Below are 14,834 nucleotides of genomic sequence, written 5' to 3'. Positions count from 1 at the left end.
TGGAGCGAGTCTCCATCCCCTGCCATCACCCTTAACTTCTCAGGCCAGGCGAGGAGTGATGGGGAGAGGAGGGGCCAGCCAGGGGTGGGATCAGCCATCAGGAAGCCGCAGCAGAGGGCCGAAAGAGCCACATGTGGCTCCAGAGCCCCAGGTTGCTGACTGCTGATCTAGGGGCTACACCTACGTTTTGCTAAGGAAGGCAAAGAGATCAGATGGAATCATACAGCATCTCTGACAGACTTGAGAGCATTTGCACCAAGACAAATCCCTCATGTGTCCAATCACACTTGGCCAATAAAGAATTCTATCTCTCTGGTTCTCAACTGGCAACCTTTGGTTTAGCGAGTGAAGTGATGGCACTGGGGGGAAAAAAAGCAACTCACAATGGATCCTCACACAATGGTGGCAGCATCCCCCATTATCACACGATCCAAATTCAGGGGCTGGGCACACAGTGGCAGTGCCCTGGGGTAATGTGACCCCCCCAATTATGACCTTCCCAGCCTGGGGACGGTGGTTTCACTTAACCATCCTATGATTCATTTAAGGACTGCAGTGATTTGTTTAACGGTTTTGGCAAAAAAGGTCATAAAATTGGGCCCCTTTCACTTGACCACGACCTTCCTAGCCACAAAAATTCTGGTCCCGATTGTGGTGGTTACCCGTACTGCGTTACAGTAAGAGATTAAAGGTGCTTTAGTGCAGATAGTTAAAGCAGATTACTAACTTCTCAAAGCACTGAATGTTTCAGTGCATCCAAATAACTTACTGATACAGGATTATCTGGACCGGGGTCTCCAGCCATGGGCACTTGAAGACTTGTGGGACTTTCAACTCCCAGAATTGCCCAACCAGCTTAAGTCATGCCATAGTTGCCAAAGGTCACACTAACCCTAAAATAACCCCTTGGCTTGTTGTAGTCCTTCCTGGGCAGTGAAGCATTTCTTGGATCCCTCGGTAGAGGGCAGCGCAAACCAGATCAACAAAGATGTTAAAATTTGTCAGAGGCCAAGAAATCCAGAGCCACCATTCTTGTTCCGAATGAGACAACTGGCCTGCAGCCAACTTGATGCAGCCAACTCCCCCGTCTCCAACTTCCCATGGGACAACCTGCAAGCAGGACAATTTAATTTAACCATTCGATCTAACGGTTTAAAATAAAAAAATTTAATAGTTTTGTCATTCACGTTTCGTTCTGCCTCTCCTTTTTGCATCCTTTCTTTCATGATTCGATTCCACCATTATTATTATTTGTAATATTAGTGTAACTCTGGTCCTGTGGCAAGTTGGTGGCGGCGAGTTGGCCAAGGAGTTGAAGAAAGAAAGAGAGAGAGAGAGAGAGAGAGAGAAAGAAAAGAAAGAAAAGAAAAGAAGAGAGAGAAAAAGAAAAGAAAAGAAAAGAAAAGAAAAGAAAAGAAAGAAAGAAAGAAAGAAAGAAAGAAAGAAAGAAAGAAACAAACAAACAAACAAACTTTGGAAAGTTATTTCAAAGGAGAAAATCATCTTAACTGAAATTTGTAATTTAAGGGCAAACTTTTTGATGTATTGAAGAAAATAAAAAGACTTGACATGGCCAACGTTGAAGAATCGTTCAGAATTGCTTAGGAAGGCCCTCACAACTTTCAACTTACAAGCTTGCTTGCAAAACATGCTTTATTTGTTTAAAACAGTCCAATCGTTTCAGTTAAAAATGCACATACTCCTCTAAACTCGCTGAGAATATGTAGTTTTAAAAAAGAATAACAATACAACTTTCCCTCTGCTTGAAGGAGGAGATCTTCTTGAGAAGATTTATTTTGGAAACGGCTCTCTTGGCCCATCAGAAGCTCTTGGGTTCCATCATCCCAGGTCTTGACCCTTACTGCTTGCCCTCGTTTCCCGTGCCTGACCTAGACACATGGATGTGCTTCCCCATGCTGAGAAGAATCGGGCCTTAGAGCAAGAACAATGGACAACGCAACAAGACCAACCCTACATTGCGGGGACCACCATGTGAGGAAGCAAAGCCACCTGTGATCTGAGGGCATAACCCTGGAGAGGCCAAAGGCAAGATGGCCTCTGTGCTTAGGAGTCCAACTTGATGAAGACTTTGGGTCGGGAGAAGATTTTGAGGGCCTCTTCGATCTGTGACAGCTTCTTCTCTAAAGAAACACGCCGGGTGTGAACACTCAGGGTATCGACTCTCACGGGAAGCAACAGGAGCTCCTTTAAGAAGTTCTCTTGGCCTACGGAGAAGAGATGGGGAAGAAAAAGAAGCACCATCAGTGGACAATTCAAACAGCCTTCAGTGACTCCGGTTGATTCCATCAACATGCTGCGCCGAGCCATAATGGGGCTTATTATGGTTCTAGTGTCGTTGGTTGTGTGAACTCAGCCGCTTGGATTTGGGAGCCTGGTTTTATGGTTTACCCGTTGTACTGCATACCACTAGATATGTTCAATGAGCCATGATTACATGAATCACGGCTCAGCGCAACGCATGAGACCAATCCTTGGTGGCTTGTTAAGATAATATTGGGAATGCTTATAAGGTACCATTGGGATTCTGAGAAATCTGGTTTGCCACAAACACCTTCCTTGTATCTTAAGAGTAAATCCACCCTCTGTTTAAATTCCAAGAGATTGAAAACTCAGTAAGGCAAGGAAGAGGAGAAAGGAACACCTGGAACCTAATCCTATCCTTAGCATAACCCCTAGTGCTTTCCTTACCCTCTGTGTGCGTGTTTGTGTGTGTGTGTGTGTGTGTGTGTGTGTGTGAAGCCTATAAGAAGGCAGCTTCGGAGAGTTTCATCTCCACCCTTCTTACTCTCTTTGAGGTTCTTGAGGGTTTCCAGGCGCTGGTTCTCGGGCATCATGGCATGGCCAGGTGGCGTGTCAGGATCAGGTGTGTTACGCAGGCGTTCCTCCGCCTCCTTACGCCAGTGGTCCTTCCGCTCAATCAGGCTACACAGAGCAGAAAAGTGGGAGTCACTTATAAGAATAATAAACCGGAGACCACAATGAAGGAAGGGAGGAGGGAGGAAAGAAGGAAAGGGAGGGAGGAGGAAAGGAAGTAGGAAGGAAAGGAAGGAGGAGGGAAGGAGGAAGAAGAGGAAGGAGGAAGGAGGAGGAAAGGAAGGAGGGAGGGAGGAAAGAAGGAAAGGAGGGAGGAAGGGGAAGGAGGGAATGAAGAAAGGAAAGGGAAGGAGGAAGGGGAGGGAAGGAAGGAAAGGGAAGGAGGAAGGAGGGAGGGAGGGAAGGAAGGAAAGGAAGGAGGAAGGAAAGGAAGGAGGGAGGAAGGATGAAGAAAGGAAAGGAGGAGGAAAGGAAGGAGGGAATGAAGAAAGGGAAGGAAGGAAAGGGAAGGAAGGAAGGAAGGAGGGGAGGGAGGAGATGAAGAAAGGAAAGGAGGAGGAGGGAGGGAGGGAGGAAGGAAAGGGAAGGAGGAAGGAGGAGGGAGGAAGGAAAGGGAGGAGGGAGGGAGGGAAGAAGGAAAGGGAGGTAGGAAGGAAAGGAAGGAGGGAGGGAGGGAGGGAGGAAGGAAAGGGAGGAGGGAGGGAGGGAAGAAGGAAGGAAGGAAATCCTTTTCCCAGCCAAAATGCTTTCTCTTTCTGGCGTGGTCATCAACCCATTGCTTTTTAGCAATGGAACTCAGTGGAGGTCACAACTACAAGTAAATGTTCGGTCTATTCTAATCTAAAGCACCTTTCTGAAACTGGATCCAAAAATACAGATTTTAGTTTCTTGCAGTGATATAGCAAAACAGGCTGTAAGACCAGAAGAATCTGACCTCCACTGGTTTGTCAATACATGTTTCCAGAGCTGAATTTGACATGCTCTGGGCCATTGGAAGTACCAGGGAGGAGTGGCGCTCTGAGTTTTCCTGGAGGCGGCCGCTTGCCCTCTGCCGAAGGGCAGCACAGCCATTCCGAAGCTGCCACCCTCTAGATAGGCTGGCCTGCAGCCCGTATGGCCTCAGCCAGCCCAGGGAGCTTACTAGTGGGGCACGTGGCCTTTCTGCTTGGTGTTGTACTCTTCCAGATCCTTCTGCTTCTGCTCCAGGACTTTGTGGATTGACTGCAGGGAGCGGGAGCGTTGCATCGAGGCGCGTTTCGCGTTTTGGGCGTTGTGGCTGACGAAATCCACTTTACTGTTGTTCTCTGGGACCTGGAATAGAAAGAAAGAAAGGTGTTCTGACCCAAACCTTGTTCCGAGGAAACAAACACCAAACAGAGGTCAAAGCAAAGCCCTTGAATGCTTCTCTGCGAATTCCGTTCACTCACGGTTAAAAGGCTATTAAAACTAATTGTCTCTGATAAGAACGAGCCTTGCCAAGGTTGTGCAAGGCTGCCAAAAACACCAGATAAAGTTACTAAGAAATATTCCAAACACAAAGTCTTCAAACACCAACCAAGATAGTCTGAGCTTCCACAAGGCTTGAAGTGCAAGACTTTCTTTGCTTCCTGCAAAGAATTCCAGTCTCTCAGGCTGGCTTTTATCCCTTAAGGGAGGAGCCATCACCTTGCAGTTTCCTTCGAGCAGCCCTGTGCGCACTGGGCATAGGCTCCTCAGGGACCTCTTCCTCACTGCTGCAAGCCTCCACAATCTCCAATGGCAGCACTTCACTCCCTGATGATCCTGGCCCCATCCCTGCATCCCACGCAGGCCCCTCATCCGAGTCCTCGCTCTCCGAGGCCTCAGCCGTCCTCACCTGCTGCCATCAAATCACAACAGAAGGCAACGACAACAAGCAGGGAGCTTCTGGATGGTGGCAACCCAGAAATGGCTGGATCCATCCACTGGGCCAAGGCATAATTCCCATAACGGTGCCACAGAGCAAACTCAGGATAGAGGCAGCTCCTGTTTTTTGTCATCTTTTGCAGAGGTTGAACTACATCTCCCAGCATCCCTAGCTGTCAACGGTGAGGGAAGCTGGGAACTGTAGTTCGGAAACATCTAGTCAGATTCAAATCCCTCATATTTTCCTTGCCTCTTTTCTTCTCCCCTCCCCATTGAAGGTCGTTCCCAACTCATGACCACTGAGGCCCAAATTTCTGCTGCTAAGAGAAACATTTGAGTGAATTTTGCCCCTTCCTTGCCAGTCATTAAGTGAATTGCTACAAACTGCAGTTGTTAAGTCAGTCATATGGTTGTTAAGTGAATCTGGCTCCCCCCCGTTGACTCTGCTGGTCAGAAGGTCACAAAAGTTGACTGCATGATCCTGCAACCGTCATAAATACGAGCCAATTGCCAAGCATCCGATTTTTTTAAAAACAAAACAAAACAAGTTTTATTTCAGTTTTTCACATATTAAAAACATCTCTTTTTAGTGAACAGCATGATTACAGGTTTCCATATTTACATACAAATATGACCATAGTTACATATTCAGTTTTTTTTTCCAACTTCTTATCTTAACAATGCTTTTATACATTTTCTATTTTATTGTATTATTCCAAATGCTTGCCTCTTATTTAATTCACCAATATTTCTGATATCTTCATAATTATTATACTTTAATACTTTTAACTGTCACATTTGCATGTTTCATCTTGAATTCTCAATTGATACAATCATTCCAAGAAATAGTTTCCCCCCTAAATTATCCATTTACGTGTGCTGCCTCTAAGTATTACATATTCATTATCTCCCCTTTTAAATCCCATTAATCATTTTAACTTTTTATTACCTAAAACCAAGCATCTAAATTTTGATGGAAGGGATGGGTGCTGAAATTGTCATGAAGTGTGAAAAACGGTCCTAAGTTGCTGTTTTCAGTGCCGTTGTAACTTTGAACGGTCAACTAAATGAAGTGTTGTAAGCAGGGATGGGATTCAACATTTTTAACAATTGGTTCGGTGGGCGTGGCTTAGGTGGTGGGCGTGGCTTGGTGGTCATGTGACTGGTGGACATGGCTTGGTGGTCATGTGACTGGCTGGGTGTGGCCAACTCAACATCACTCACATCGAGGCACGCCTGGCCTCTCATGACTGTGGGGATGCTGCAACAGTCATAAGTGTGAAAAATGGTCATAAATCACTTTTTCCAGTGCCATTGTAACTTTGAATGGTCCCTCCACACAAGCAAAGTACCAGCAAAGGAGGGGGAAAAATCCTCCAGAGAAGTTCCTGAGACAGGAAGTCTAGTCCTGCCAAGAATATAAGGTTTAATGGAGAGGCAGTTTCTGCAAGCAACACCAGAATGTTTCCTTCCTGCTTTCCTTACAGGATTAGGCCAGTAATTTCTTCTAACAACCGGTTCTCCCAACTGCTTAAAATGTTAGCAACGGTTCTAGCGAATAGGTGCGAAATGGTAGAATCCCACCCCTGGTTTTAAGTCAGGGACTATCTGTATATGTATATACACACACACATAGACGCACCTTGCCGTTCCCATTCTGAGCCGGGGCAGCTCCTGGATCCATTTCACACAACTGGGGAGGGTTCGGGGATGGAGATCGGCGTGGATGAATTCCTGTGCCGCAGCGAGAATAGGCTCTCAGGAACTTCTGAGCCTCTGGATGTGGTGGGCTGGGACTCTCCTGCGAAGCCCAGAAAGAGAAGGAACGGGTACTTGAGAAAAGATGCGGGGGTGGGGGAAAAAGTACTGCATATCCCAGTGATGGCTAACACCCCCACGTGCCAAATGCCTCTGCACATGTGCACCCATCTTCCACGCATGCAGCAGATCCCCGACAATCAGCTGTGTGGTGGAGGCTTGTGTGCACATGCGCAGTAGGGCTCTTCCGGGCAACGTCTCACGGGCTGGCAGAAGTGGCTCTATGTGCCCCTTCCGGCACGTAGGCTATAGGTTCGCCATCACGAGCACATCCTTATCTAACAGAGTGGTGCAATGACCTAGAGGTGGAGCTCTCGCCTCACAATCAGGAGGCTGTGAGTTCGATCCTAGGTAGAGGCAGATATTTCTTTCTCTTGAGACACAATGAGAACATATCTGCTGAACAAAACTCCTCATTGGTGACAGGAAAAGGCATCCGGCCAATAAACGCTCTGCTAGCTCCATTCAGTTGCCCAAGCTACACCCCGCAAGGGATTATGCGGTCATTAAATGATGATGATAATATCCTTATCTAACAAGAAAACATTATATTTTACTTATAATATAGAGTATTTATTATATATTACTATATAAACAAATAATTCAGATCAGCAGGTCTCTACTGAGCAGTATTCCAGTATTCGAGAGGCTGCCACAGGTCACCTTATTCTCCAAAGCACCGGAGGGCAGGACAAGAAGCAACAGATGGAAACTAATCAAGGAGAGAAGCAACTTAGAGCTAAGGAGAAATTTCCTGGCAGTTAGAACAATTAACCCGTGGAAATCCTTCCATTCGCCACCATCCAGTCAGAGGGGAAGAAGCTTCCTGGATGAGAAGTGAAACATCTTCAAAGAAAGTCCAGAAAAAAATCACCTTTGGGACAACTATGATCTGGAGGGCTCAGAATCTCCATAGATACCACAATCAAGGAATGACCAAGTTAGGCAAACAAGCTAACATCAAACCTCATCAAGGAACCACCAAGAACACTCCCACCAACACTGACAGGGCAAACCACTAGAATATAAGTTGAGGGCAAACCCCACTCTCTTCTAGCGCTGGTGGTTGTTACCTAGTTGGGTAATGAAACATCTGCAAGGAAACAACCGAGCTCCGAGAATCCCAAGGACCCCAATAGCTGCCCATTTCTTCACCCAAACCACCAATTCGGTGGCCAAGAATCCTGGGGAGTTGATACGCACGTATCTGGAATACTTGCTCAGGTGGGGGAACTACTAGTTTTTAACCGATACGCCGGATTGTTTCTCGACCGCATTAACTACGGAAAGTAAGGAACGGCCTCGGTGGTACCTGCAACTTTGCCTTGACTTTGGATTCCACGTTTTCATACTTCTGGGACTTCCACAGGGCTTTCACGGGTTTGGGTTGGCTCAGCTGCCTGGCTTGTTCTTTCTCTCGGCACTTCCGCTGGATTTCTCTCATGCGCCTCAGATTCTCCTTCTCGTGGTCTTTGTGATCCCTGCCTGCACCGAAGGGAAAAAGAAGGCTTCTTGGGACATGCAACCCGCAGGTGGAGGGGTCTCCAACCAGGGCCACTTTTTAAGACTTGTGGTCTTCAAGTCCCAGAATTCTGTAGACCAAGAGAATTCTGGGAGTTGAAGTCCACAAGTCTTCAAGTGGCCACGGTTGGAGACCCCTGCTCTGAAGGCACCCTGGCCATAACTGCTCCAACAGAACAGATGTTAAAGCAGGTCTGAGGAACCAGTTGTCAGCTTAGATACAACTCTACCAATATCTGTGGAATCCACGGGCAGCAACTACTCCACTTACGTTTGGGCCTCAGTTCCTCAAAGGAGATCTCATCTAGCTTCAGGAGAACTCCTACGGTGCCATTTTGTCCCTTCTCCAAGATGTCCTTGGCGTTGGGCTTAATCCGTGGAGGAGGCTGCGGGCAGCGAGCACTGTAGCACCCAGGATAGAGGCTGAACTCTGGCGGGATGGGGCCAGGGAGCAGATCCAATTTCAGGGAGTTCCCTTCTAACCTTCCTCGTGCTAAAGACAGAAAAAAAGAGAAAACCAGGATTGTCAGCATTGTCCAAAGACATTTCTCTGTGATCATGTGGCCAGCATATGCCAAACTGAATGGAACGTGTCTGACCTAAGGCTTCCTAAACTGTAATTACGCACACGCTTATTTTAAAAACAAGACTTAGTTTATTGCAACGCTGGGAATTGTTTTCATTCCCGGCCAGAATTCATCTCAAACAGTCCCCCAAGATAAGCACCCACCTTTCAATTCTGCGAAATCCTGCCAAAAACAGAAGTATCAAATTACCTAGAAAAGAAACCAACCGAAGTGCAAGAAAAAACCAACCAAAGTTACAAAAAGCTTCAAGAATGATTCTGAACCGATTGAACTACTTTGCTTCCTGCAAAGGTTTCGTCATCTTGGCCTGACCTTTATATCTTATGAGAGGGGCAATCACCTCCCAGCCTTAGTCCCAAGTCGCCCCTTTTGTCTCAGCTGCTTTCGCCTTCTGGCAACTCTGAGCACACGCACACTGGGAACAGGCTCCCCTGGGTCCTCTGCCTCGCTGCTGCCAGACTCCAAAGGCTCTGGAGGCAGAACCCTTCTCCCAGAGGGTCCTGGCCCCATCTCTGCATTGGACGCAGGGCCCTCGTCCGAGTCCTCTGCAGACTCCTTGACTGGTCCCTTTCTTCCTCACTGTTCGATTCCGCTATCATCTGCACTGGCTGCTGGCGAACCACAACAGAACGCTGTTACCTTCCCACCGAAGTGGCACCTATTTATCTACTTGCGTTTGCATGCTTTCAAACTGCTAGGTGGGCAGGAGCTGGAGCAAAGAGCAGGGAGCTCACCCCGTCACTCAGTGCACAGGTCTCAATCCTGGGCCATCAGTTTTGATGTAGGAAGACAAACATGCAACCCGCAGGTGGAGGACAGGTTCACTGCGGTGAATAGACTTCGTAAGTATTCCAGACACAACCAGACCCTGACCTGATAGTGGGCGTCTGTAGTAATCCGGACACAGGGTAGGATCTGGAGGAATGGGACCTGTGATCCTGGAGGGGCCTTCCGACATCTCAAGCTTCCTTCGTAGATTCTAACCAGGAATGGCTAAAATCTCATCTTTTGGGGGACCTGTTGAAAACAAGGACCAGGTCTGGGATGGAACCATGGATAATGTATGAGTGGGTAGCTGGAAGGAAGAAGTTTAGAAGAAGAAGAAGAAGAAAATGCAATCATCAACCACTGTATTATTAAGGAGAGAAAATGTCAGGCCCCAATTAGATATATTTTTCTTCCCTTCTATTGTATTATTCATACATTATGTGTCATAGTCATGCCCAGAATAGCAAATGATACTCCTGTGGTCCTCCAGATGCAGCTCAGTCCAGTATTCACGAGCTCTCGTCCTGATAACAGACTCAGGGACCATTCTTTAAAGCGAGGATATTCCTAAAACAATCCATGCCAATGGCTGTTTACACTGCATGGCCCGAACCAAACCAGTTGTGAAACCTCTTTTGCAAGTAAAAAGTTCGTGCCTTGCATTTCGACATAGCAGAGAGACGTCAAAACCTTGGTAATCTGTCTCCACCGAGCAGATACATTCATTGCAGATATCTGGGATGGGTGCATCTATAAACAGATACCAGGAAGCTGCCTGGGGAGCTAGGCAGGCATAAAGACAGTGAGCAAAACAGCAGCAGTCTCTGAACTTCCCTTGGGACACCCTAAAAGCCAATTTTAAATATTTTCCCTGCGTTCCTAGGAGAAGCAAAATGCCATGGATCCCTGAGTTTGCATAAAGACAATAGCTGGCTGGCACTGTATCAGGCCTGCTTCGGGCGTTAGCAGCCAAATGCTTTTCTCTTAGGAGGAGGAGGGAGGAGGAGGAGGAGGAGGAGGAAAAAAGCTAATGCAATCCTAAGTTGTATTAACAGAGAGATACAATCAAGATCAAGGGAGGTACTAATACCACTCTATAAAGCCTTAGTAAGACCACACCTAGAGTACTGCATCCAGTTTTGTTCACCACATTATAAAAAAGAAGTTGAGAATCTAGAAAAAGTACAGAGAAGAGCCACCAGGATGATGAGGGGACTGGAGAGTAGAACATATGAAGAACGATTGCAGGAACTGGGCTTGGCTAGTCTAGTGAAGAGAAGGACCAGGGGAGACAGGAGAGCAGCCTTCCAATATTTGAGGTGCTGCCCCAGAGAGGAGGAAGGGGGTCAAGCTATTTTCCAAAGCGCCTGAAGGCCAGACAAGGAATAATGGATGGAAACTGAACAAGGAGAGATTCAGCCTGGAAATAAGGAGAAATTTTCTGACAGTGAGAACAACCAACCGATGGAACAGAAGTTGCCTTTGGAAGTTGTGGGAGCTTCACCACTGGAGACTTTCAAGAAGAGATTGGACTGCCATCTGTCAGAAATGGTTTAGGGTCTCCTGTTTGGGCAGGGGGTTGGACTAGATGACCTACAAGGTCCCTTCCAACTCTGATTATCTGTAATCTGTTATCAGAGGAGGAAGAGGAGGAGGAGGAGGATTAATGCTTGGCCTCATTCCAGGCCCAGCAAAGAGATGTTTATTCTGTCAGCTTGGAGGGTAAACGCCTGTTTTTAAGAGCCAAGTACTGTACAAACATGCAGCTGGGAGGCTGTTTGGCTTGAAATCATTGGGACTGCAAGGATCTAAAAGGGGAAGAGAAGAGGCCCTTTTGTAAGGGTTGTTTGAGGGCAGGTGGTTCCAACCTGGGAAAAGTGCTGGGGAAGCAAACTTTATGCTGGTGTAAGAAAAATCTTACTAAATATTTAGCAGGACCGTTGACCCAGATAAGCTGGTGGTTGCAAGGGGAGCTTGGAATCTTGAGACTAGGTTGCAGTTGGTCAGGAAAACTGCCCTGCCTACCTATGGTTTGCTATGAGGCAGGTAGAAAGCACGACTGCACAGGTAGTCCTTGACTTACAACAGTTCAAAGTTACCAAAGTTACTGAAAAAAGCGACTGATGAACATTTTCCCACGTTTACGACTGTTGCAGCATCTCCATGGCCACATAATAAGGAGTCTCTGTGGCGCAGTGGCTAGAGTGCAGTACTGCAAGCTACTTCGGCTGCAGCCAGCTGCCTACAATTTGGCAGTTCGAATCCCACCAGACTCAGCCTTCCATCCTTCCAAGGTGGGTAAAACGAGGAGCCAGATTGTTGGGGGCAAGAGGCTGACTCTGTAAAACCGCTTAGAGAGGGCTGTAAAAGCACTATAAAGCGATATATAAGTCTAAGTGTTTTTGCTACTGCTGTAATCCAAATCCAGATAGATGCTTGGCAACTGGTTCAAATTTATGACGGTTGCAGCAATATAAACTTTGGGCTCCATTATGTTCCTAGTTTGAGGACTACTTGTGCTAACTACCCCCTTCTTCCCTGCCTCTTCCTCCTGCAGAAATTTCTCTCTCTTTCTCTTAGCCACCTCTGCTAATACAGGGAAGTCTTCAATTTACAACCACAATTGAACCCAAAATTTATGTTGCTAAATGAGAAATCGGTTAAGTGAGTTTTGCCCCGTGTTACTTTTCTTGCCACGCTGGTTAAGGGAATCACGGCGGAGGTTAAAGGAGTAACCTGATTGTTAGAAGGTCACAAAAGGGTATATCACACGACCCTACTGCAACCCCCATAAATATGAATCTGTTGCCAAGCATCTGAATGTAAATCACCTGACCATGGGGATGCTGCAATGGCCTGCTGGAAGAATCATCCTTCTGGGTTCAGTTCCAAGTGGGGAAAGAGAGACTGGAAACATGGAGGCTGTTTGGAAAGATGGTTTAATGGTGGACAGGACCACATGGCTTGGAGCTCCAAAGAAGGAAGAACGATCACATGCTTCAAGATGAAGGAAAAGAAGGAAGGACTGAGATGCTGAGAGTCCCTTATATACCCTCTGTTGAGATTTGAATTTGAACTTGTATTCTGCATGGTTGTCAGACTCATATGGGACCACGCAGGGGCAACTCTGTCCTGAGTGCCAGGCTTGGTTGAGCCTTGCTGGATGATGCTGTAATGAAAGGGCTTTGGACAATTCCTATTACAGCTCTACCTGGAGATCTTTGTTATGTAAAGTATTCTGGCCCAGGCCTTAATGGCCCACCCATTAACAAAGAGGGGGTGAGCTTCTGCTTCTGAGGTGAGTTTCTTCTTCTGAGCTTCTACTCTTTTTAGGGGAAATATTCTGCCTTTTTAATATTTCTCAGGATATTTCATTTTTCTAGGAGAGGGGTGGGTGCTAACTTCCTACAGCTATAAGTGTGGGAAACAGTCATAAGTCACTTTTTTCAGTGCCGTTGTAACTTCTGTCACTAAACAAACTGCTGTAAGATGAGGACTTTCTGTATTAGTCCTTTTTCAGGGGAACATATTGCCAAGCAAAGCCCTTCAGTTACTCAACTCTTTTTTTTTTTTTAAAGATTCGTAAGGAAGTATATGGCAAATATTTAGGTCTCAGGGGCATTTTGGAAATAACAGTGCTGGAGAATGGGAACCACTGCTTTTCAGTGCATTTTTATGTTTCACCTCTGGATCTCAATGACCGAATCCACAAAGATAAACAATACATCCCAATCATAAAAAACATGCTATAATAGAATAGAATTTGGGGAGAATATAGAATAGAATAGAGTAGAGTGTAGAGAATAGAGAGGATAGGGTAGGGTAGGGTAGGGTAGGGTAGGGTAGGGTAGGGTAGACTAGACTAGACTAGACTAGACTAGACTAGACTAGAATGTGGAGGAGAACATAGAATAAAATAGAATAGGAATAGGAATAAAATAGAATTCTTTATTGGCCAAGTGTGATTGGACACACAAGGAATTTGTCTTGGTGCAAATGCTTTCAGTGTACATAAAAATAAAATATACATTCATCAAGAGTCAAGAATCATCAGGTACAACACTTAATAATAGTCCTAGAGTACAATAAGCCATCAAATCATACTAGAAAACAGTCAATATAAAAACTAGCAGTTGAGTTTTGCCGAACCTCCTTCTCCAAATATCCAGGGAGATCTTGGTTGGCTAGTTTGTGGCTCAGGAAAATTTAGCTGGTATTGTTAGTTTAGTACGTTTATTGTTTTAGCAGGTTGCATGAATGCAGCCCCTTGAGCGAATTTAGCAAGGGACACAGAGAGAGAGGGAGGGTGAGAGGAAATGCAAAAAAAAAGGGGAAAATTGCAAACAGTTGCAAACTTTCTATCCTGCCATCTGGAGGATCCTTCCACTCAAAATGAACCACCCCAACATCGGGCCAACACTGAACACGCGCGATGCAATCTAACAACTGCAACAACAACCACCATTTATTAGTCTGCCGCTCAACTCTCCACAACTCCGGGTAGCCCACAAAGTCCTGCAATGCAGGGCTCAGGCCGGATTCGGGTTCCTCCACCCTCCCCCCCGCCCCAGCCAGGTCGCTGAGGGTCCTGGGGCCAGTCCTGTTTTGCAGTCCTACCGCAAAGGGTTGTTGTGAACAAGAAACTGCAAAGCCAGGCATCTCAATTCCAGCTCCGGGGGAAGGGGGGGTCCTGCAAACTCCAGGCGTCACGAGCAACCGCCCCCTCCCTCAATGGCCGCCCCCCACCCTTCCAAGCCCAGGGGATCCCGCGTCCAGCTCCCACCACCCCGATTCCCCCTCCCCCATGGACGCGAACCGCCCCCTGCTTTGGTTGCATGCCAGCAACAGCCCCCTCTTCCCGGAGAAGCTCCCCGGGCGCCCCCCACCCTCCACACCGAGGCCCCCTACTCACATTTGGAGCCGGTCCTCTGCAGCAGCCCCGCGCGGCGCTTCCTGCGCTGCGGAGCCGAGAAAAATCCGGCTACGGACAGTTGGACTCCCCGCCTCCGGTCTCTTAGCAACAGGGCTCCCCGGAGGCTGCTGGGAATTGTAGTTTTTCCTTTCTCTGTACAGATCCGGCTTAGAACCGGTGCCCAAGGGAGCCTTTTCAAGTACGCTCAGCCAGCGCCTGTCTTTCTTTCTTTCTTTCTTTCTTTCTTTCTTTCTTTCTTTCTTTCTTTCTTTCTTTCTTTCTTTTCTTTTCTCTTTCTCCCTCCCTCCCTTTCTTTCCTTCCTTCCTTATTTTATTTTCTTTCTTTTCTCCCTCCCTCCCTCTCTATTTCTTTCTTTCTTTCCTTCTTTTCTCTCTTTTCTCCCTTTCTCCCCCCTCCCTTTCTTTCCTTCCTTCCTTCCTTCTTTTATTTTCTCTTTTCTTTCTCCCTCCCTCCCTTTCTTTCCTCCCTTCCTTATTTTATTTTCTTT

General features: G+C 46.8%; 1 protein-coding gene across 3 annotated transcripts; it reads right to left on the bottom strand.

Moving 5' to 3' along the window:
• Positions 1-1,620: 1,620 nt before the first annotated feature.
• On the bottom strand, positions 1,621-14,427 carry ENKD1 (enkurin domain containing 1). Of its 3 annotated transcripts, none has more exons than XM_087940602.1 (8): positions 14,326-14,427; positions 9,519-9,662; positions 8,330-8,551; positions 7,850-8,022; positions 6,362-6,520; positions 3,977-4,146; positions 2,807-2,943; positions 1,621-2,225 (listed from the first exon to the last, which is right to left on the bottom strand). In XM_087940602.1, the coding sequence occupies exons 2-8, from the start codon at positions 9,601-9,603 to the stop codon at positions 2,065-2,067; spliced, it is 1,107 nt and encodes a 368-aa protein (XP_087796728.1). In that variant the 5' UTR covers positions 9,604-9,662; positions 14,326-14,427; the 3' UTR covers positions 1,621-2,064. The 3 variants fall into 3 exon arrangements, with proteins under 3 accessions (XP_087796728.1, XP_087796727.1, XP_087796729.1); XM_087940601.1 differs by having other exon boundaries at positions 9,519-9,720; positions 14,326-14,421; XM_087940603.1 differs by lacking the exon at positions 6,362-6,520 and having other exon boundaries at positions 9,519-9,720; positions 14,326-14,416.
• Between the last annotated feature and the right edge of the window lie 407 nt (positions 14,428-14,834).

Source organism: Pseudonaja textilis, chromosome 11 (assembly GCF_049901715.1).
Source record: "Pseudonaja textilis isolate UNSWEBS1 chromosome 11, rPseTex1.2, whole genome shotgun sequence".
In the NCBI taxonomy this organism is placed as follows: domain Eukaryota; kingdom Metazoa; phylum Chordata; class Lepidosauria; order Squamata; family Elapidae; genus Pseudonaja; species Pseudonaja textilis.
The sequence above is the reverse complement of the archived record's forward strand: the minus strand, read 5'-3'. Positions and strand labels throughout refer to the sequence as shown.

Bases quoted from the DNA above. Each gene is read 5' to 3' on its own strand.
- ENKD1 (XM_087940602.1), bottom strand. From the start codon at position 9,603: ATGTCGGAAGGCCCCTCCAGGATCACAGGTCCCATTCCTCCAGATCCT. The intron at 4,147-6,361 runs GTGCGTCTATGT...TTTCTATTCCAG, and splicing joins CTCAGAATGGGAACGGCAAG to GTCCCAGAGAACAACAGTAA. The intron at 2,226-2,806 runs GTAAGAAGGGTG...TCTTCTCCGTAG, and splicing joins CCTCAAGAACCTCAAAGAGA to GCCAAGAGAACTTCTTAAAG.